The sequence below is a fragment of the Mobula birostris genome, chromosome 31 (assembly GCF_030028105.1).
Source record: "Mobula birostris isolate sMobBir1 chromosome 31, sMobBir1.hap1, whole genome shotgun sequence".
NCBI classification, from domain to species: Eukaryota; Metazoa; Chordata; class Chondrichthyes; order Myliobatiformes; family Myliobatidae; genus Mobula; species Mobula birostris.
Genome location: NC_092400.1, coordinates 6,028,053 through 6,052,416, shown reverse-complemented (window position 1 = coordinate 6,052,416; position 24,364 = coordinate 6,028,053). Strand labels below are relative to the sequence as shown.

The 24,364-nt window shown below is 42.2% G+C and overlaps 1 protein-coding gene across 2 annotated transcripts in view; it reads right to left on the bottom strand.

Annotated features, from left to right (window-relative positions):
* Positions 1-4,670: 4,670 nt before the first annotated feature.
* The window catches only part of susd2 (sushi domain containing 2), a 99,058-nt gene continuing 79,364 nt past the window's right edge, over positions 4,671-24,364 (bottom strand). For both annotated transcript variants that reach the window (XM_072247502.1, XM_072247503.1), the window contains 3 exons: positions 20,975-21,151; positions 19,864-19,960; positions 4,671-6,255 (listed from right to left, as the gene is read on the bottom strand). In XM_072247502.1, coding sequence (XP_072103603.1) covers positions 6,189-6,255; positions 19,864-19,960; positions 20,975-21,151 — 341 coding nt within the window. In that variant the 3' untranslated portion in view covers positions 4,671-6,188. The remainder of the gene's footprint in view (positions 6,256-19,863; positions 19,961-20,974; positions 21,152-24,364) is intronic.

Here is a 24,364-nt window from a genome sequence, read left to right as displayed (position 1 = left end):
CCCCCACCAGCTCCTTTAGTTTTTGATGCAGTCTATTACAGAGAGGTTCTGTACAGGCAGGACTAACAGTCCATCAACTATCAGCTCTGGGACTACTTGAGTACAAATCATCAGAAGCGGTTTTATTTATTGAGATTTCCTGGCTGCTCTGGTCATGCCCATCTTCACAGGGGATGAAGTCACAGGCTTGCTGCTCATGGCTTTCCATTCATTGATGTAGAGCCAGAGACTCACAGAGAGACACAACACAGAAAGATCCCCTCCAACCCACTGAGTGTACTCCGTTACATTCTTCCAAAACTAATCTCTTTTTTTTAATTCTCCTCATCTTATCAACCACCCTCGCCAAATTCTGTCACTCACTCACACACACTAGAGGTGATTTACGGTGGCTGTTGGCCAACCAACCTGAATTGCCGTGGGATGTGAATGGAAAGCACCCAGTCATGGGGAGAACGTGCAAACTCCACCCAGGCAGCACCCAAGGTCAGGATTGAGCCCAGGTCTCTGGCACTGAGAGGCACTGGCTCTACTAACTGTGTCACTGTGTCACAACTTGCGGTGCGGCTATGCGACGTGTTCGGTGAACTGCCTCTATGTATAGTGTATGAATAATATTCGCCTATTGCGTGAAAGGTTGTCTATGTTATTGGCAAAGGGGTGAAGGCACAATGATCAGATACAGGAAGCAATGCTAATTTTATTTTCCTCTCCTGAGACATTAAAATGGTTATTTTCCCATTATCTCAGCTCAGAGGAGTTAATTCAATTATTTAGATCTTCTTGGATGGTTTGGCTTAGTAAAGAGCATTCAGACTTTATTACGTATCTATTTGAAGAATTCATTACTTTACTTTATCTTATTCTCTTAATTGAGAAAAGGATAATGCATACTGACAGTATATCCAAGACCCCAAGAAACTGCAGGGAGTTGTGAATGCAGCCCAGGTCATCACACAAACCAACTCCAATCATTGCCTTTGTCCATACCCTCCCCATCCTCGGGGAAGTAGCCAACATGATCAAGGACCCCTCCCCCAGCGGTTATTCTCTCAACTCCCCTCTCCAGAAGATTAAAAAATAACCTGAGACAACAAACCACTACATCCAAGAACAGCATCTATCTCACTGTTATCAGACCCTTGAAAGAACCTTTCGTATGCTAAAAGATGAACTTTTGGACTCTTAATCTCCAAATCTACCTTGTCATCATTTTTGCACTTTATCTGTTTACCTGTGCTGCACTTTCTCTGAATTCTGTTTTCCTTTTACTACCTTCATGCACAGTAATTATGTAAGGCGTGATCTGTCAGGATGGCACATGAAAACAAAGCTTTTCACTCTATCCTGCGACATGTGACAATAAAAAACTAATAATAAGTCAATATTCCAAGCTGAAAGATGTGATAATGGCAAGTGAGGAAGTGGTGCAGAGGAGGCAGACACCATTTGGTGATTCTGGGCAAGACTGAGTTAACTGCACCAAGATAGAGACCATGATTTTGAAACAGTGGATTGGTGAAGTAGCGAGATTTGTGAAGTATGTAACCTATGGGGCACAGATAGAGAAGAAACAGTTGTGGGAATCAACATAGTAAATTTTTAAAAATTGTTTCAGGAAAAATAGCTGATGCTAGAAGTGAGAGCAGAATCTCTTATCAGACAAATGTTCATCTACAAAATTTCTATTTGCCAATCCCAATTCGTTGAAATCTCAGGTGTCACAATGCCTCACTGGAAAGATATATGAACAAAATGACAGTCCACGTGTGCTGTACTTGTTACAACTGTAGATGATGCTGTGATAAGCCTTTACAAGGTGACCATTGCTAGACAGGTGAATGTCAAGCTGGGTTATCAAAGCTCTGCATTCTGGAGGTAATGCAGGACTATTGGAAGTGCCAGCCATTGGAGAAATTGCTAAATTAAACTTCCATCTACTTACACAGTGTACACATCGTTATGACAGTTAAAGGAGACCTCTCACTAGAACGGTAGTGTGGCGGTTAGCACAATTCTTTACCGTACAGGCGACTCAGGTTCAATTCCTGCTGCTGCCTGTAAGGAGTTTATACATTCGCCGTGACCATGCAGGTTTCCTCCAGGTGATCCAGTTTCCTCCCACAGTCCAAAGCCATACCAAATGGTCATTGTAAATTGTCCCAGGATTGGCCTAGGATTAAATTGGGGATAGCTGGGCGGTATGGCTCCAAGGGCCAGGAAGGCCTATTCCACACTGTATCTCAATAAATAAATAAATAGGACTTTAGGAATTAGAACTGCTGGCCTTGCTAATGAACCCCACATCTCATCATCCCAGGAAAGAATTATACGTACCCATCCTACCACTGGAAGAAAAGCTTGGATGGTTTCACCAGTGTCCAGCTGCTCACCAACCATTATTAAAACAGACTACCTGGTCATTATCATTCTTTCTGCGTCCTACTTTCTTTCATTGAAATACATGATAGTATAAAGCTCAATGGAAAGATCCATGGAAAACTGGGAGCAATTTTGGAGGAAAATGCCAGAAATGTGGTTATCGGGGAGACCCTGATGCTGACAACAGAAGCTTGTAAACTGTACTGCCCAATCTCCATGCAGAAGTCACATCGTGTAACAAACATCAACACAACAACAAATTCTGAAGTATCAAATGTGACTTCAAAGTCCTTTGAGATGTTTTGAGGTTGTGCAAAGGTGAAATATAAATCTTCTGCTCCTCTCCTTCCCACCCCACCCCACCTGCCTCTTCCCTTTGGTCCAATCATTGTCTGTCCTTTAACCTTGTATGACCTGAGTGGCTGATGCTTTTAGCCATTTTCCACTGAGACGTTTCATAAATAAAGACTTACATTGGCAGCCAAAGAAACTACAGTAGCTCAATAGAAAATGGATAACATGTTTTGTTACAGGAGCTTTAGTTCCTTTCAGTCACTTTGGGCTGAATGCTTTCCTTTTATTACAAGTGGTATCAAATTCCTACGTGTCAGCTGATCAACAACAATGAGTTCACTTTACGTTATTGGTTCCGGCTGCTTCAGTCATTTGAACCTTTTCTGTAACAAGTCACACTGGACATTGTCCATCTTGCACTCCCTTGATCATTTTTACCTTCACGTCCCATGTACCTCCTTCTGCTGTTACTCCAGCTGTTTCCATTCTTGGAAGTCATGCCTGCATCATGAAAGCCATCTGTTTTTGTCCCTTTAGTACAAACCATGTTCTTATTCTGCTATTCTTCATTCTTCACTATGAGAATTTTTTTTTTTTTTTTACTGAGAACCCCGTAGAATGAGTTAGTGATGTTATTTTGCTTAACTCAGAAGAGAAAATAAACTTCTCAAAGAAGTTTTCAAAATAGTTGGAAGTCAGCCTCCAGAGTGAGTTTAAAAATAGCTCGCGGGAGATACCAAAGAGTTTTATCTGTAGGATTGCTCTCATTACTTGATTGTAAACCAGGCTTAAAGAAGTTGTTTTTTAACTACAAATTAAGACATGCATGTAAAACTACCAGGGCATACTGTATCACACACAAAATACTGGAGGAGTTCAGCAGGGAAGGCAGCATCTATGGAAAAGGGTCATCAGAGGAAGTTTCGGCTTGAGACTCTTCATCAGTACTGGAAAAAAAAACGATGAGAAGTCAGAGTAAGAGTGGGGGGAGGGGAGGAAGAAGTACAAGGAGGCAGGTGATAGGTGAAACCTGGAGAGAGGGAGGGGGTGAATAAAGAGCTGGGAAGTTGATTGGTAAGAGAGATAAAGGGCTGGAGTAGGGGGAATGTGAGGCAAGGGTAGAAGACCGTGGAATAAAAGGAAGGAGGAGGAGCACCAGAGGGAGGTGATGGGCAGGTAAGGAGTTAAGGAGAGAGGGGGAAACAGGAATGGAGAATGGTGAATGGGGGAGGGCATACTTTCTGTTTCATGGCACTTGTGAGATTAGAAAGGAAAGTTAAAATTAATGCCAAGGTGGTTGTTAAAGGCCTGTACAAATTGACTGATGACAATGCCAATGCCATCAAGATATAGGAGGTAATAATCATCAGTGAATAAGTACTAGAACATTATCAATGATTTCCAATAGTGCCCACCCATCTCTTTGCATAAGTCCTTTATCGAATCTGAAACCTCATGGAATCTTTATAAATAATGTAAGTTATTAATGCTTAATTATTCAGCAGTTATGAAGCTGTACAACATGATTCATGCAATAATTGATATGCAGCAGTAGTTCTATTTACATGTGCTCATTATGTTTTTGACGCTGGAGATTGTTATCATGTTGGGGATACATGCCCACAGTCAAATGGTCATTTACTTGCTTTCTCTTATCTATTTGCCATCAATGTTGGGGGAGCTTTTACCTTAAATTTTTGCTTCCTACAGAAGAAATGTGGAGGAAGTTAGAGAACCAAGTAAAAAGATAGGATAACAATCAAGAGAGACTTCAGCTACTTCGGTAGTAATTGGATGGAAATGACACACTGTGCCTGAGATGCTACTGCAGGTACATTTTTCATTGTACCTGTGCATCTGACATTAAACTCAACTTTGACTATAAACTTAGTGCCATTTTTCTGTGTTTATTATCTTCAAGATATCACCTTATGCACAGCTGAATAAAAAATGTAATGCTATATTCTGAAATAAATGCGAATAGTAATGCTGAAATAGTTAATGGTCTTTTCACCGTCATATTTAAAATCAGACTACAAGTTGTTTAAGTTGTTTTTTTAAGGAAAGGTTCTGATCACACTTATTAAGTGGCACCCTATGATTGAAATTGGATCCCTGATAAGGGGTAACCTCTTCAGAAAGACCCTTCATGGAAAAAAGGCACCCTCTCTCTGGGATGCTCCTGACTGAACAACACCAAGCTTGGAGACACTTGGGTTCAGAAAATGGGCAATAACAGTAAGTCCACTTTAGAAACAAGAATCACATATCACCATAACAGGCAATTCAACAAAATAAACAAATATATTTGTCACAGTAAAATACAAATCTCAGTTGCTTTTAATCTGATCAGCAATTATGCATCATTAAATCACATAATGTTGACTTAGACAATGAATAAAACAAATTCTTCCATTAGTCAAGAACTTTTAAAAAAACCTGCAATATCCATTGGATCATATTGCTACAAAAATTAACAATGATAGCAAGATATGTTATCATTTTTCAGGAAACCATACTATTTTTGAAAAATATGATCCTATTTAAGAGCTGAAATACAGATAGGCAGGGGAGGATAGACCACCATCCCTGAATTCAGTTCAGTCTGAGGGACTAAAAGTCTGACTCAACATAGCTGGCAGAATCTTGATTAAAAAAGTAAATTCACAAGCCAGAGATATAAAAAAAATCACTTCAACAACGTTTCAGTAATCTCACTCAAAAAGCTGCAGGAACACCTGTTGTCAGGAATGGAATTTTATAGGTGTGATCTTCAGCAAGCCTGGAAATGTAGCCATATTGTTGGGGCAGTACTGGGAGAGCTTCATTGCACAGCTCACCTGAGCTGTGCCTACGTTTGCTTGGGACAACAACAGTAACGTATGACATGCCTGTTTCTGCAGATGGAGTGTTGAGTCATTGCATGTTTTGGAGATTAAGCTAGCCTTGTGCAGTAGACTTAGACAAATGAAGTGATTCGGGTGGATTTTCTTTTAAAGTTCAAATGAAATTGAAATCTGAAGCGTGAGGGAATTGGACGAGCAACAGGGTTGGAAAAATTAACACTTAACTTTTTTGCAACAGACGAACTAAAGATTCCCAACATCCTGTGAAGAAAGGGCAAAGTCAAACTATACGGTAGGCCAATGCTCCCAGCCTTGTCAATAAATCCTGCCTTGTACTGAGCAATCTGTTAAAGTCTAGTATTTATACCATTGTAAGCAAACGTTAGTGAAAATTTTAGCTGGTCAGGTATTACGGACATGATCATTTGAACAGGCCACCACTTCAGTTAATTTCTCAGGTAGTGCCCAGAACTGCCTGAGAGATTATCCTATTCCATCTGAGAAGTCCACTTTCCATTTTTCTGAAGACTTCTGAAGTCAAAAGAAAGAGATCCATCTCGCAGACTGGGCTGACGGAAAGGCAAAGTGTCTGTCCATGCTGAAGCTGAGGGTAGTGGGGGACACAAGAGACTGCAAACGCTAGGGAGATGTGTTTTCTTTTGAAAGCTACAAATTTTCAGCTTTCCCTGCATTGGGATTCTGGAAGGAACTTTGAGCCATTTTGGCCTTTTTCCTGAAAAATGAACAGAAAGGACGTTGATGAATAATGTCGTGTTCAACTGAACTCCTAGCAATGGCGGAGAAGTAAGAAAGCCATCTGTAAATAAGAAGTCACACACATTAATGAGGTACTGCTTTCCAAATTTCAAGTTTCAAATTTCTTGTCATGGACATATATACTCAATGGCCACTTTATTATTATACATGCTTGTTACTGCAAATTTCTAATCAACTTAATGCATAAAATCACAAAGAAACAGTCAAGAGATTCAGTTGTTGTTCAGACCAAACATCACAATGGTGAAGAAATGTGACCTAAGTGACTTTAACCGTGAAGAACTGCTGGTGCTAGATGGGGAGGTTTGAGTATCTCAAAAACTGCTCATCTCCTGGGATTTTCACACACAACTGTCTGTGGAGTTTACAGAGAATGGTATGAACGGCAATTCTGTGGGTGAAAATTCCTTGTTAATGAGAGAGATCGGAGAAGAATGGCCAAACTGGTCCAAGCCGATAGGAAGGCAACAGTAACTCAAATAACCACTCGTTAGAACAGTGGTGTGCAGGAGAGAATCTCTGAACACACATTTTCACGTAGTTCCATATCTGGGCATTCAATAGAGTTATTTACACACTCCACACTCTCTTCTGTAAGATCCACTGTCTTCATGGGTCATGCACGTTTCACCATCTTTCCAATAGTGCTAATAGTGTATTCAAACATTACATTCCCATCTTTGTGATTTTATTTCCAACAATCTCATTGGACTGCAGATTACGGAAGACTATGAGCAGATGGAAGGGTTTACAAACTGCAAATTGCATACCAGGGTGATCTAGGGGAACCTAATCATGGATCAGTGATCTGACACTCAATAGAGTGCAGGCATGGAGGTGGCGTCTTGTCTTCCTACTCATCGCCCTCCAACTGCTACTTTGTTGGAGGAATACATTCAGTGAGACACCATTTAATGTAAAGAGGAGGAGTATAAAATTATCATCTTTGTTTATAGATCCATTCATGGTTTCAGCCTGACTCTCTGTAACCTTGTCCAGTGCTACAACTCTCTGAGAGCACTGGGTAAATCCAGATGCAAACTTCCTCCATCCCAGCATCCCACATTCATTGCTTTTTCTACCGCTGCCTTGAACCATAGCCTCACACTTCCTTTTTTAGAAGCTCTTCAAAATTTACTTTAGAGGCCGTACATCTGGTCATCTGTCCTAAAGTCTTCATATACATCTTAGTGTGAAATGTTATGGATCTTATGTAAAATGCTTACTAGATTTTACATTCTATTTCAACACCACTTTAATGTCCTGGTAAACCATATTTAATTTGAAGTTGCTGAAAATTAAATTAAAACCAAAAGTAAAATGTACAAAGACAATACAATGCAAAGAAACTAAAATATCACAAATTATAACACAGCTAAAACTAAAGTGGACAGGCATTACAGCTTTAAAAGTCGAGACAGAAGTACTGCAGCTGCTGGAACCTGGAGCAAAAGACAAACTGCTGGAGGAGCCCAGTAGGTCAGGCAGCATCTGTAGAGGGCAAAGGACAGTCAAAGTACTTGTGAGACCCTTCATCTCGGCTGAAAGAGTTGAGGGGAAAAAGCTGATATAAAGACATCAGGAGAGGAGTGGGGCAAGTGCTGGGGTTGACTGGCTGACAGAGTCAGGTGCAGGAGGAAAAGCTTTTAAAGTGCTTGTTAGAAACATTTGTCTGTAGAGTTACGACTTGCTTTGACTATTAAAGAGGTTCAGTAATGGCTTTGCACCAAATCCATATAGTATAGTAGCTGTGAATCAGACAGTATTACACATGAGCCTTACTGATTGTTGTGGGTGAACCCCCTGTCACCCCCAGCCTCACCAACCCCTGTCTGCTGATCCTTACTTACACTCTCTCCCTGCTGGCAGTAAATGTCTGCAGCACCAGGAGCAGGTGTGGTCTTCAAACCCCAAGCACCTGTGGTATTCATGCTGTCTTCCTCCTCGACAGCTCCGCAAGGTTAATAACCACTTAAAGTGGTTGGCAAATGAATTATATCAAGCACTGTGTCACTGCAGGCTTTGACCAGGACAAGAAAGCAGCTTATCAAAATTAAAAGCTCGTCCTGATAAGCTATTATCAAGGATGAGTTATTAATCTTGGTAAGCTGCTTTCTTGTCCTGGTCAAAGCCTGCAGTGACACAGTACTGGCTAGTCCACACACGTTTGGGATCATCGGTGTATTGCTTATCGAATTCACCTAATCCAACCTGCAACCTTTTTATTGATGGGGCATAGCAGGTAGAAAACACCATTTATGTTAACTATGTCCAACAAATTACTGAGGGACTCACAGATCGCTTTCGGCCACCACCTACTACGGTCAACTCCACATCTCACTACAACTAAACAGAGGACCACAGCTGGGCCAGCAAGAGCCTCTAGGTAGCATGACCATTAACACATGTTTTGCTAGCCTGCCTGCACAACAGTGAATGCACTTCAAAAAAATATTTGCTGGCTTCGAAGCACTTTGGACTATTCTTAAGACCATAAGACATAGGAGCAGAATTAGGCCAATCATCCCACTGAGTGTGCTTCGCTATTCTATCATGGCTGATCCTGGATCCCACTCGAGCCCACACATCTGCCTTCTTGCCACATCCTTTGATGCCCTGATCGATCAGAAAACGATCAACTCCCATGGAGATGATTCAAATAAATTCCAGTTTGGTTTTCCTTTAGAGCAAGGGAAGATATTCTCATCATTAAAATGATTTGAGTCTTGCTTACTTAGCCTTCGCTAACAATAGCTTAAGCAGGATTGGGCCAGGGAAATTATTTATGAAGCACTGGACATGTTGTTCCGAACCAGCCATTTCTCATTCTCTATATGATTGATTAATTAATAATATTGCAGCAAACACAGAATTGTAACCAGCTCATAAATGTTAAATATAATGATACGGTGTAATATTCTTTCCCTTATTCCAACTGATTTATAACATGCATGGAAATACATCATCCATTAAAGCCATCTTTTACTGTAGCACTCTTTTGACACATGGGATAGCCACACTAATGGCCAAGTGACTAAAGTATGGCACTGAATTGCTCTAACAGTAAAATCTTAGACTCAATCCACCACGAGCAAAGAATAAGCTGGACTGAAGTCTAGACACTCGAATTAGCTTTAAACTCTCTGGAATTAAGGAATAAGTACAGTATGCGTTGGGCGCGAGGATGAAGCAGGAGGACTTAAAATATTCGATTGCTATCCAGCAACTGAGCTGTGGGTCACAAACAAGAGAAAATCAGCAGATGCTGGAAATGCGAGCAACACGTACAAAATGCCGGAGGACTGCCGAAGGGTCTCGGCACGAAACGTCGACTGTTCACTCTTTTCCGTAGATGCTTCCTGGCCTGCTGAGTTCCTAAAGCATTTTGTGCGTGTGTTGACTGAGTTTTGGGTGAGGGGAAAAGTGGTCAAAGAGGGCAGACGTCATACTCCATGGCCAGATTATATGTGGCACAACTGCCCCTTCAGGGTGAGGCTTGGGCTGGGGGTAACTGTAAGCAAAGTCTGTCGGACAGCAGGAAACATGAGCCCACAGCCATCCATACCCGAGGAGTAGCAGGTCGCCCGCTGACCACTCTATAACAAAGGAGTCACCTGTAGGGCAAAGCATCTCAGTTGCCCTCACACTGACCCACAGTGCCAACAGGTGCCAGAGTTAAGAGAAAGGTTATGGCATGAATGACATCAGATGAAAGGGCTTGAAGGAGCACAGGCACATGGAACCGATCTTTGCCAAAGGATGGGGAAAGTTGCCTATCGTCTTACGTTCTGCCTGATCTCCTCTTCCATTGAGGTCGCCTCCTTTGGAGATTTATTCTGACTTCCCTTTATACACTCTAACCCTTTGTAATAAAATTGCACTTTATTGGCTGGAAACATCTTCAGTTGTTCCCTTGTTGCTGCTAGTCATTCTGCCAGCGGCGTTACAGAGATCCAAAAAGGTGGGTTTATAAAATGCACTGAGACGTTTGGTGGTGTCCTCCCTTTTTTGTTGGTTTTACTGCATTGGGAACCCAATGAACACAGGGTTCCGTACCACATCTCCGAGAAAAGTCTGTAATCTGGAAAAAGCTTTTCACCAATTAATTCCCAGTCTTCATTTCAGGGGTGGCATTATATGGTGTCACTTAAAGCGGATATAGATTGCATGCAAGCAAAATTGATCTATTTTCCCCCACATTTTCCCAAGATGGAAAATGGACAAAACAGAGACATATTTTACCTCAACATATTGTATTTTAATGGAATAAATGTTGCCGAGGCATTTGTTGCTCCTCAGCGTGAGAGCAACAGAGGAAAGTTAGAAACCATTCACTGGCATTTAGATTAATTCAACAAGGGAAAAATTGTGATAGTGGACATTCCCTCTCATGTTCCATGTTCAAGTGTTGACAACCCCCAGGTCGCCAGCACATTTCACTCTTATCACTCCTTTATCTGCACTTCCCTGGGATCGCTAAGTCAATGAGAGCCAAGGAAATAGTTGGAATGGTCAAGAACAACTACTTCCTTCAACCATTCAGTTCTTTAACAAACCAATACAATCCTAATCAATACTTCAATATAGCAACACTGACTACTTTGATCACTTCACACTGCAATAGTTCCAACTGTATCCTTTCTTGTAAAGATTATGCATAACTTATGCTTAATTTAAGTTTTTTTTGTGGATGTTGCTCATATGACACCATATGTCCGTGATGCTGCTGCAAGTAAGACCGTAAGATCATATGACATAGGAGCAGAATTAGGCCATTCAGCCCATCGAGTCTGCTCCGCCATTCCATCATGGCTGACCCCAAATCCCACTCAACACCATACACCTGCCTTCTCGCCCTGTCTTTTGATGCACTGACAAATCAGGAAACGATCAACTTCCACCTTAAATCTACGCACGGACTTGGCCTCCACCACAGTCTGTGGCAGAGCATTCCACAGATTTACTACTCTCTGGCTAAAATACTTCCTCCTTACCTCTGTTCTAAAGGGTCGCCCTTCAATCTTGAGACTGCGCCCTTCTAGATACCACATCCTCTCCACATCCACCCTATCTAGTCCTTTCAACATTTTCAACATAAGCTTTACCAATGCACTGCTGCATATATTATATATAACAATAAACTTGACTTTGTCTTTGAATGTTGTAAATGGAGGAAGAGGGCCTCAAAGTGTATCGGTTCACTGCTATCTTCTAGCTTGGTGGCCACTGGACTACTTTACATTATTAAAGACCTTTGTAATCCTGAAATACCTGGTTTATCCTGGGGTCTATTGGCAGCTTCCCACTTGTAATAAGAAATGCTGTCTTGGAAGCCTAGAATACAGATCCATTAGTGCCCTTTTTTTATGCTTTTGACAGCAATAAAGATATATTGCATATATTTTGCAGTATTTTGCCCATTCCCTCCTGATATCCCATCTGCTAAGAAGCTCTCCATTCTCCCTGTCATAGGAGTCAATTTCCTATGTGCGATGACGTCAATAGTATGCAACACTCCCGTAAATAATTTATTTATTAAAAAATTGAATCAGTAGGTTTGTAACTTAGAGCCGTTGTTGGCAATTCTCAATTCAACAAGGAGGATATCACACTGAAAGTAGAGAATCATGCTGGGATGAGATTTTAATATTTCATCAATCCCAGAAAGTCATTTTGGCGTGCTGATTACCTTACTGCCAACAGCCTGAAGGACAGATCGAAGCATTTCCACACCTGTGCCTTCCATTTCTGCATATCTGATTCTATGGTCAGGATACCATCATAGCCCTTGGTGACCGGCTGCAAATAGTCCACTCTGGGCATAGGGGGAGGACCCTCCATCCTTGTTTATTCTCCAACAGCCCTAATTTCCCCCCAGCTGTACACGTACTAACACTGCAACTCACCCTGCTGTGTCTGGATCAGCAAAGCAGAGGCGAGCGTTGCGACTAAACTGCAAATCTGTCCAATGGCTAGTCACAGTGACTGCCCCCAGTGAACCTCCACCATTGCTACCCAGACCCTCCCTGCCTCTTCTTCATATCTCTAACTTGCATAGATTTTTTGTTGAACAAATCTACAGTTGTCTTTCATCCCATAGAGGTGACAATTTTCCTTCTCACTCTAAGACAGCTGGAAATAGAAATGAACAATGGAGAGAACTCTGCCCCAGCTGGGAATTTTATCCCCAATCCATGAGTCAGAACACACTTAGCTATCTCGCTAGAGCAGGAGTATCAAATCTTTTTTTTATGTCATGGACCAGTACCATTACACAATGAGCCCATGGAACCCAGGTTGGGAACCCCTGCAGAGTTGAACGTATCTGCTTACAGGTTTTGTTCAACAATTGGAAGTTATTTCAAAACATAGAACATGGACAGTACAGCACAGTATGACCACTCTCTGAATAAAAAAGCCTACCTCTGATATTTCCCCCAAATTTTCCTCCACTCACTTTAATAAGATGTCCTCTGGTATTGGCCATTGACACCCTGGGAAAAAGGAGCTGGCTGTCCACTCTGTCTATGCCTCTTATAATCTTACGTTCCTCTATCAAGTCACCTCTCATCCTCCTTCACTACAAAGCCCTAGTTCACTCAGCCATTACATGTAAAGAATGTTCTCCAACCCAGGCAGCAAAATCTTCATCTTCTCTAAAGCTTCCATATCCTTCCTATAATGAGACTACCAGAAGCGAACACAATACTCCAAGTGTGATCTAACTAGAGTTTTATAGAGCTACAGTACATCATTACCTTGCACCTTTTGAACTCAGTTCCCCAACTAAAGAACACCAACACACTACACCCTACTTAATAATCCTATCAACTTGCATGGCAACTTCGAGGAATCTTTGGACTTGGACCACCCTGCTGAGGATTCTGCCATTAACTTTGTTCTCTGCCTTCAAGTTCAACCTTTCAAACTGAATCACTTCACACTTTTCCTGATTGAATTCCACCTGCCACTTCTTGTCCCAACTCAGCATCCTATGTACTACTGTAACCTGCGACAACCTTCTACACTATCCACAACACCACCACCCTTCGTAACATCTGAGAGCTTAGTCACTAACCCTTCCACCTCCTTAACCAAGTTATTTATAAAATTGACAAAGAGCAAGGGTCCCAGAGCAGATCCCTGCAGGACACCACTAGTCATCAGCCTCCAGGCATTTCCTGCAAGGTTCTGTCCCCACAGTGAAACCATCTTATTGAGTGGCATTACTCCCTGCAATATGATAAATACCAGACTGTGATGTATGGTAGGTTCCTGCTTTATCTGGTGATCAATTAGCTAAGAAAGAGTTCTATAAATACCAGTGCTTTGTCTCTATCTTGGCTGAGTGACCATTAATCTTAAATTAATGTGAATGGTGGCCATTGGTGAATCATCTGCAGCACATTGTAGGACAATTAGAGGCACCATGCCAGAATCAATGGTGTGCAGAGAGGTGAGAAGGTTATTGGTCGGAACACATGACAGAGACAGAGAAAAAAGTGGAAAGATTTGAACATATAACTGAAGTGTCGCTGGACCAGGAATAACTTGGAGAACCACAAAAAGTTAAATCCAAAGACTGAGGGTGATCGGCTACAGACAACTGGAGAAGAGAAACAGATCACTAATGTGGCTGCCAAATGTGGAGAACTGAGATCCACCCCCCCGCCCATCCCATCACTTACAGCAAGGAAGTTAAGGCAACCATTATATCACAAGGCTCACGTTATCACAAAAGAAAACAGTGACAGAAATGAAAACAGCACCCTACCTTAGTGATCTCCAGCCAAATCTGCAATTAACGTGAAATGATTTGAGAAACCAGTAAAAGATTAAGCAGGGCACTCACATACATGAGAACAGAGGATAAAGTAGATAGGGAAGAAGTTCTATGTTGGTTGATAACCGGAGGACACAGCTCACACCTCCAACATCCAGAGGATATCGATCTAAGGTAATTGGAAAAAGAACCCAAAGGAACCAGAAGAAAGATAAGGATTCAAGCAACACACATCAAAGTTGCTGGTGAACGCAGCAGGCCAGGCAGCATCTATAGGAAGAGGTGCAGTCGACGTTTCAGGCCGAGACCCTTCGTCAGGACTAACTGAAGGAACAGTGAGTAAGGGATTTGAAAGTGGGAGGGGGAGGGGGAGATCCATAATGATAGGAGAAGACAGGAGGGGGAGGGATAGAACCAAGAACTGGACAGTTGATTGGCAAAAGGGATATGAAAGGATCATGAGATAGGGAGAAAGAAAAGGGGGAGGGGGAAAGCCCAGAGGATGGGCAAGGGGTATAGTGAGAGGGACAGAGGGAGAAAAAGGAGAGAGAAAAACAATGTGTGTATATAAATAAATAAATAACAAATGGGGTACGAAGGGGAGGAGGGGCATTAGCGGAAGTTAGAGAAGTCAATGTTCATGCCATCAGGTTGGAGGCTACCCAGACGGAATATAAGGTGTTGTTCCTCCAACCTGAGTGTGGCTTCATCTTTACAGCAGAGGAGGCCGTGGTTAGACATGTCAGAATGGGAATGGGATGTGGAATTAAAATGTGTGGCCACTGGGTTTTTGCCTTTTCCATAATGAGTCAACATGATCTAGAAAGAAAGAAAGAAAGAAACACTTGCATTTTAAAAAACATCTTTTGTGACTTCAGGGTGTCCCAAAGCACTTTACAGACACATTAAGCACATCCTGGTGCATGGTTGCTGTGATAATTCTGTTATGATGTGCTATTGCAATGTGGATTTACAAGCCTGTTGTCTGGACTTAGGGGCCCAAGTTATAGAGATTGCATAGACTAGGACTTTATCCCTGGAACATAGGAGTTTGAGTGGTCACCTGATGGAGGTATATAAGATAAAAACAGTGAGAGCACATAGTCTTTTTCCTAGGGAGGAGGTGCTAGAAACAAGAGGGCACAGGTTTGAAATCAGAAATGAGAGGTTTAAAAGGGATGTCAGAGACAGTTTCTTCACACGAAGGGTGGTGAGCCTTTGGAATCAGCTTCCAGAAATAGTGATTGAGGCAAGAAAATTAGCAACGTTTGAAAGCCATCTAGATAAATGTGAGCATGGGACAGGGTTTGACAGGATTGGGCCAAATGTCAGCAGATGGGGGAATAGCTAAGGCGGGCAACCGAGTCAGCATGATTGAGTTGGGTTGAAGGGCTGGTTTCCATGGTCTATGTCTAAGTGAGAAACAAAGTTGAATGGGATAGAGGGAACACTCCCATAATCCTCTAAAAGAGAGTTAAACAGAAGGCATTCATTCCCGCCCAAAAGGCTTTGTTGGATTCCAAAAGGCTTCACTCTCAACAATAACATTACAGAGACTTGGCAACATCAACTGAGTAACAGTTCACACACATTGCCTAATAGAGGCATCTACAACAAAGCTCTCAAATGAGAACAGTAACAGAAAACGCTGGAGGTGCACAGCAGGTCAGGCAGTATCCATGAAGAGAGAAATAGAATTAAAGGCTTAGCTAAATTATAGGAATAACATTAATTGTTTTGTTCTCCGCACATGCCGACTGTACTGTTGAACATCTCCAGTACGTTTGCCCTTTATTTCAGGTCTGTATTTTTTTTGCTTTTCAACTTCCAAAGAGGAATTAGCTAAATGCTAGAAAAGAAATTATTTTGTCAAGTTACAGAAAAACAGCAGTATAGCATGGTTTACTGTATTGCATAGTTCCTTCAAGGAAAAAGCAAAACAAGGTAGATGGTGTGATCTCTTTTTAAGCTGTATTAAATGCAAGAAATGTCTGTGATATGCAGAATTAATAAAGAGGATCAGCTTTAACACAGCCTGAGGAATTCAGGAAGAGAAACGTAGAACCTGATGTGGCAAAACAAGGAAGCAGAGGCTATAATAAAAGAAAAATATCCAATTGTTCTGTGATCAAGACAAGATGCTCTCTTTTAAAGATATTTCTCTACCGCTTTTCTGTGCTTAATCATCTGCTTAGCTGTACAGTACTGCTCAGCATGAGCTACAGCAGAACATATCATACTGGATGCCTGGTCCACAAAGCTGTTTTAGCAGGCAATCATTTTCAGGTTACAGGAGTGAGAGCAAGAGTGGGAAGGATTTCGTGGAGCAAGGCTCGTTGCCGGAGGGTAACGCTTCACAACAGTGAGAGCGGCAAGGAGTTCAAAGAGCAGATCTCACTGATCAGTTGATTGGCTAATTGGGAAACAACTGCCAATTAAAAGAAAGATAAACTCAGGTGGAATGGCCATTGTAGGAGTGGTTCGGTGTAAGAAAGGGACCTCGTGGTTTTGGCTCAAGAGGGAGAATAAGTGAGTGGAGGTCAAGGTGAGGTGCTGGTAAGGCCTCTTTCTTTCTTATTGCACAGGTAGAGCAGTTGGAATGAAAATCAGGGCAGTGTCATTTTCATCTTGAATGATGTGGGAAGTCAGGGAGTTTTCAAGTGTCCTTGATGACTACACCTACAAGAAGGGCATCCAGCCACACTCGTTGCAGTCTGCATTAGGGAACTGGAGCTGGAGCAGGATGAACTCCAGATCACCTTGGATGTTGATGGACTGAGTTACATGGAGGTAGTCACACCAAAGTTTCAGGAGGCAGGAAGTGAAAAGGGATATAGGCAATGGTTGTTCCTCTCAATAAAAAGTATACTACTTTGGATACTCTTAGGGGGAGGCACAGCACCGACACTGAGCCTGGCTCTGTAGGTCAGAAGGGAAGGACGGAGAAGAGGAGAGCAGTAGTGAAAGGGGATTCATTGGTGAGGGAAACAGAGAAAAGATTCAGTGGAGGGGAAGTAGACTCCTAGAGGGTATGTTGCATCCCAGGTGCCATGGTCAAAGGTGCCTTGAATTGAGTCCACAATATTCTTAAGGAGGAGGGTGAGCAGCCAAAAGTCATGGTACACATTGGTACCAACGACATAGCTAGGAAACAGATGAAACAAGCTCGTACGGCCAGATTTGGGAACAGCTTCTTTACAACTGTGATAAGGCTGCTGAACGGATCCTGACCCAGGTCTGGGCCGGACCCTCCAAATATCCGGACCTGCATCTCGGTTTTTTTGCACTACCTTACTTCCCATTTTTCTATTTTCTATTTATGATTTATAATTTAAATTTTTAATATTTACTATCGATTTGTAATACAGGGAGCGGGAAGTGCAGAATCAAATATCGCTATGATGATTGTACATTCTAGTATCAATTGTTTGGCGACAATAAGGTATAAAGTATGAAGTATAAAGATCCTGAAGAGTGGATCTAAGGATTTAGGAAGGAAGCTAGAAAGCAGGAGCTCCAGGGTTGTCATCTCTGGATTACTGCCTGTGCCATGTACCGGTGACAGTAAGAACAGGATGATTTGGCAGATAAATGTGTGGCTGAAGAGTTGGTGCAGTGGGTAGGGTTTCAGATTTGTGGGTTATTGTGATCTCTCCTGGGGCATGTACGACCTGTACAAAAGGGATGGGTTATACCTAAACTCGAGAGGGACCAATGTCATTGCAGGCAGCTTTACCAGAGATGTTGGGAAGGGATTAAACTAGTTTGGCTGGGACATAGGAACCAGATTGTTAGGTCAGATGATGGAACAGTTTGTATAAGTGTAGATGCAATATGTAGATGACTGCAAGGAAGAATAGGCAGTGGATAGGGCATAACCACAATCTGTTGTATGGGTTTAAAAGTATTAAGAACTTCGGTTATGGATCAGTCATGGAATAATGACTTGGCCATTACAGAGAATTGGGTGCTCAAGGTTCAGGAGTTTAGATATTATCTTTAGACATAAGACATAGGAAAAAGAATTAGGCCAATCCACCTGCCAAGTTTGCTCCCCCATATGATCATGGGATAGGTTTATATACGTCAGAAAAATGTTGTGGACTGAAAGGTCAGTACTGTGCCTTACTGTTTGACATTCTATAATAGATAAATAAAAGGGATATATTTTCCCTTAGAAGCAACCTCAGTCCAAGTGTCAAGAAGCACAGAAAATGATTCCTATAGGAATAGGAAGGAAAATAAGGTCAATTCAATAACTGTGCTTCGATAATCTAAAGCATCCATCATTAAGAATATAGACGTCAGGAGAAGGAAGATAGAGAAACTTCATCAGTTGTGTTTCAAGAAGAGAACGACTTAATGGAAACAGTGCAATGAAATTCAAATTCATGACAAGAAAGAAGAAAGTTTTGTAGGGTTGTCTGGCTGAAAACAGAATGAATAAGCAGCCTGGAAGTGAGTGAAATTTACCCATTACATATTACTACACCTCTGCTATTCCCACCTTCTACTCTTTGTGATCATCAAAGGTCAGGTTTGAAATACTTACTATTTTGATTTGGGGTTATTCTGTCTACTTCATTCTGCACCTCAATTTCCTTCCCCCCCCCAATCGACAAGTCTCTCTCCCCTTTTCTATCATCTCTATGATAACCTATGTGGCAGTACACAAAGTGCTAAATGCAAACCAATTCCTCTAGTGTTAGAATCCCTGAATGTAACATAGTGATCAACTACCACATCCAATGGCCTGTTTACGCATTGCCCAGTTTTCCAGTCTGAGGCTGAACCTGTACGCGGAAGTATAAAGTCAAACTTCCCACCAGTGAAGGGTTGGGCAAAGAAAAAAGGAATTGATGAGGAATGGGAGACATAATCATAGAGACAGTGGGGGGCATAGAGAGAAAGAAGGGGATAGAGAGGGGAAGAGGGAGAAGGTAGAAAGAAGAAAGGGTGGAGTAAGAGGAGAGAAAGGGAAAGAGAGAAGAGAGATGGGGAAAGAGGTAGAGGGGGAGGGGGGGAGACTAGAGGGCAAGTGAAGAGCAAGTCACTAAATACACTCAAGATACAGGTAGATGTATTTCTTAATTCTAGAGGGTTGAAGGGATGAAGGAATTTAAGGTATCAAAGTGATTGTACCAAATCAGCAAGACGACCCAAAGGGCAGAGTGGCCGTTTCTGCTATCCTGTACAGAACAAAAGCCTGTGTGATTAGTGTGGAAATCAAATACCCCCAAACACTCCAGCCTTCCTCCTTCAAGATGTGCTGCTCCAGCCTCCAAGCTCGTCTGCCTTATCCATTATATTCCGTGCGTTAAAACAAATTTCCGATTATTACTCCCACCATGTTCATAAATCCAGACCTGCATGTTCTTTTCATTCAACTGACTTACCCTCATCTTCTATCTTCTCTTCAATCTCTCCACCTGCTGACTTACTTTTGCAGATCCCCGTGATGTGCCACGTTAGGTTAAGCACTAATGAAACTCCCTGCAAGGATACTGGTGAGCCTCCAGTTTAAGTGCAACCCACCTCCTTTGTGCCAGTCCCCCTTGCCTTGCAAGAGAGCCCAATGGTCAGGGTGCGTGAAGCCCCCGTTTCTGTGCCTGCTTTTTAGAAGGATCTCACAGGGAAGGGGCCACTGAGAGGTTGAATCATCAGGGCAGCCTCCCAGAACAAGTTCCTTGTGGAAGGAGGAGCTGAAGGAAGGGCTGGAGGGTTAAAAAAAGATTTTAATAAAATAACAACAGTGAAGCACTTCATGAAATGATTACTCACCTCTTCAATCGCTTTTCATTAATGAACAAGATCACTCCAATCATCACCAGGGAAAACACAGCAAGCAATGTTCCCAACACGATACCCAAAATGTTCTCTTTTCAAAACAAGAAGAGTTCCCGTTAATCAAGTAATATCTCAGTAGGTACATTTAATGTCAGAGAAATGTATACAATATACATCCTGGAATTCTTTTTCTTCACAAACATCCACAAAAACAGAAGAGTGCCCCCAAAGAATGAATGACAGTTAAACGTTAGAACCCCAAAGCCCCTCCTCAGCTCCCCCCTCCCACGCGCAAGCAGAAGGCAACAACCTCATCCCCCACCCACCAGCAAAAAAAACACTGGCGCTCCCGAGCACTCAAGTGTACAGCAAAGCATCAATAAAGACACAGACTTGTAGTACCCCAAAGACTACTCGTTCACCGGATAATTCAACATACCACAGACCTAATAAGGGAAAAATAGGTGACCCCATTTCACAGCGACAGGGCAGACATAACAAACAACTCGCTGATTTATGATGTTGAAAGTCTGTTGCATTGCTTTTTCCGAGCTCTGCACCCAGAGAGTCGGCCCCAAAATGGCGCAGGTCTCTGGAAACACAACCCACGCTGCTCCCGATGATCCGTGTTCTCCCGCGACGACCCAGTCCTTCCCCACATTGCACCCCTTTGAACAATAAACAAGTAGCAAAAAAAATTCCAGTTCTTCTGCTTTGCAGTTAATGCTGGTGACACTGCTGTCACTAACTTTCAAACTTTTCGAATAAAGCGGCTTCCAATTTTGATGAAGTGCCTCGGCCCAAAACGTTGGCTCCTTATTCCTCTCCATTGATGCTCTGCTGCACACTTGAGTGCTCGGTGGAAGGTGCTGACCCTTTTTTGCTGGTGGGGGAGGTGAGGTCATTGCCTTGCTGCTGCTTGTGCGTGGGAGGGGGAGGCTTTGGAGTTCTAATGGTTCAACTGTCATTCATTCTTTGGGGCACTCCTTTGTTTTCATGGATGTTTGTGAAGAAAAGGAATTTCAGGAAGTATATTGTGTACATTTCTCTAGCATTAAATATATCTGTTGAAACCTATTGAATTAGGTAGAGAGAACTATCTCACCAGATATACAGAAGGTAGGTTCTCCACTCCATTGGCCATTTGGCAGACAGGTGTGTGAGGACGATCCTGAGATAACATGGCCCTGGTTACAGGTAAAATTCACAGTGGATCCAACCAAGTAAACAGTTCCTTTCTTTTTCCCATTCTTGGGCTCTACCAAAACCCCACAGGAAGTGACTGAAAGAAACATCAAAAAGGAAAGTGAATGATGTGAAATCTGATATCCATTTACACAAAGAGTCTCACAAGATTGCAATATCCTGCCAATGATAGTTCCCTCATTTTTGGAGAATATCTCCGTTTGACAATCTTTCTGCAAATGTTTTAACTAATGCCAACAAGCTTTAGAAAACCTCAAGTTATGAATCCTTTCCTCCAGGGGAATTAATCTGAAAAATGCATCTGAAATGAACAAAAGCAGCGTTTCAGAGTTCAAAGTAAATTTATTCGGAAAGTACATACAGCATAGGTCACCATATACAACCCTGAGATTCATTTTTTTGCAGCCAATCACAGTAAATACAAGGAACACAATAGAATCAAAGGCCACACCCAACAGGACGGACAAACAATCAATATGCAAATAACAATATGCTGTGCGAATACAAAAAGAAAGAGAAAATAATAATAAATAAATAAATGGTAAATATTGTGGGAACAGTTCAATGATGAGGCAAGTGAACCTGAGTGAAGTTTTCCCCACTGGTTCAAGAGCCTGATGGTTGAGGGATTATAACTGATCCTGAAACTGGTGGTGTGTGTCCTATGGTTCCTGTACCTTCTTCCTGGTGGTAGCACTGAGAAGAGAGCATGGTCAGGATGATGGGGATCCTTGATGATGGATGTTGCTTTCCTGTGACAGCGCTCTGTACAGATGTGCTCAAAGGTGGGGAGGGCTTTGCCCATGATGGACTGGGTGTATTCACTATTTTTTTATATAGGCTTTTATGTCCAAGGGCATTGATGTTTCCAAACCAGTCTGTGATGCGACCAGTCAATATACTCTCCATCACACATCTACAGAAGTTTGTCAAACTTCTAGATGACATGCCGAATCTTCGCAAACTTCTAAGAAAGTAGAGGCACTGTCATGCTGTTTTCATAATGGCACTTACTCACTCAATTCAGGACAGATCCTCTGAAATTATAACGTTTAAAGTTACTGACCCCCTCCACCTCCGATTCCCCCAATGAGGAATGGCTCATAGACATTGGATTTCCTCCTCCTGAAGTCAATAATCATCTCCGCAATCTTGCTGACTTGACTGAGAGGTTGTTGTTGTTGTTGTGGCACCACTCAGCCAGAAAATATTGTTGGTTTAGATTACTGACAGAGCAAGTGTTCTGCTATTTCCCATGGGGTAATATATTGATTAGCATCAACTCAGTAGGAATGATTGGTTCTGATGATCAGCCCACCACGTTATTAAACCTTCCTGCTCAAAGACATTGACAATATCTCTCCCTGCTCTCCTTCACCTACCTGCCCCATTTTACACCATTGCCTCTCCCTCTGGTGGTCCACCGGGTCAGGAATGAGGCAAGACCATCTGTAACTGAACATTGGGCTTCACTACAGCTCTGATCACATTTCTTCCTCTTTCTCAATGTCCATAAGCCTGCACACATACAGTATCTCCCACCATGCCTTCAGTCATTTCTACAAAGTGCTCACCACTATGTTCTGATGTATCCCACTCCAGAACAACAACACACAATCTAGATCCCTACATCAAACTGCGGACTCCTCTTGTACACAGGTCTGAATGTACAAGAATATCACTATCAGGGAGCTTCCCTGTACCCACAGCAGCACTTTCCCCCTGATCAAAACAGTCAAATGCAGATTACAGGTATTAAATCCATGTTCCTGTCATAATCCTTTGCAGACTCCAAATTAAAAATGCAAACACGAGGAAATCTGCAGATGCTGGAATTTCAAGCAACACACATAAAAGTTGCTGGTGAACGCAGCAGGCCAGGCAGCATCTCTAGGAAGAGGTACAGTTGACGTTTCAGGCTGAGACCCTTCGTCAGGCCTCACTAAACTTCAACATAACATAAACACCAGGAAATCTGCAGATACTGGAATTTCAAGCAACACACATAAAAGTTGCTGGTAAACGCAGCAAGCCAGGCAGCATCTCTAGGAAGAGGTACAGTCGACGTTTCAGACTGAGACCCTTCGGCCCGAAACGTCGACTGTACCGCTTCCTAGAGGTGCTGCCTGGCCTGCTGCGTTCACCAGCAACTTTTATGTGTGTTGCCAGAGTCCAAATTAGTTGCTTTGTTAGTCTATACAACAACAATGGCTTTAAAACAAGAGCTATTTATTGCTGCAAAACACTTTAGGAATGACTTGTTAATGTCATGAGGCCTTATATAAATACAGATTCTTTTTTAGTATTTCCTGATGCCTGTTTCTCACCTATGAAATGACATGAGATTTTTACTCTGGTAGACACCCTATATAAATATTTGTCAAACATTACAGTTCCATTTTATAGTGACTCAACAGCTCCTTTATTGCCTTATACTTTGGTCTTAATCAACACATTTGTCTTTCAAATTATAAAATTTCTAACAACTGTTAAGAAAAGCTATTAAAAACGAGAATATCTGCAGATGCTGGAAATCCGAGCAACACACACGAAATGTTGGAGGAACTCAGCAGGCCAGGGCAGCATCTAGGGAAAGAGTACAGTCGGTATTTCGAGCCAAACCCTTCGGCAGGACTGGAAAAAAAAAAGCTGAGGAGTAAATTTAAAAGGTGGGGGGGGTGGGGCGGTGGGAGGGGAGAGAGAGAAACACAAGGTGAAATCTGGAGGGGGAGGATGAAGTAAAGAGCTGGGAAGTTGATTGGTGAAAGAGACAGAAGGCCATGGAAGAAAGAAAAGATGGGGGGGGAGGAGGATAAGCACCAGAGGGAGGCAATGGGCGGGTAAGGAGAAAATGTTATTGTTCTTCTAAGGCTGATATCCAACCCATCTCATGAGATCAGTTACTGACTATAAAATCCTCAAGGATTGATGCAGGAAAGACGTTGATCTGGGAAATAGCTCTCTCCTCCTTGGTTTGCAGCATTTCCACTGAAGGTTACCCATGCAATGCATTCACTGTTTATGACTTCATTCTGTACAATTCTACTTTAGACTTTGCTTTCTACTCAGATTTTAAGAAGCATGGCTAAGTGTCAGATGTTTAAGGTGGCGTGTCAAAGCCATGATCATTGCTACCTACAATTGTTGTCACAACCTTCACAAAGGCCAGTGATTGAATTTACTTGCATTTATGCCTGCTAAAATTTTATGTGCAGGTGAATTTAAGGAAGAAGCTGTTTTAGCATTTTCATCAATGAATCTTAGACTGGCACAGAGAAGATGAAGCGGT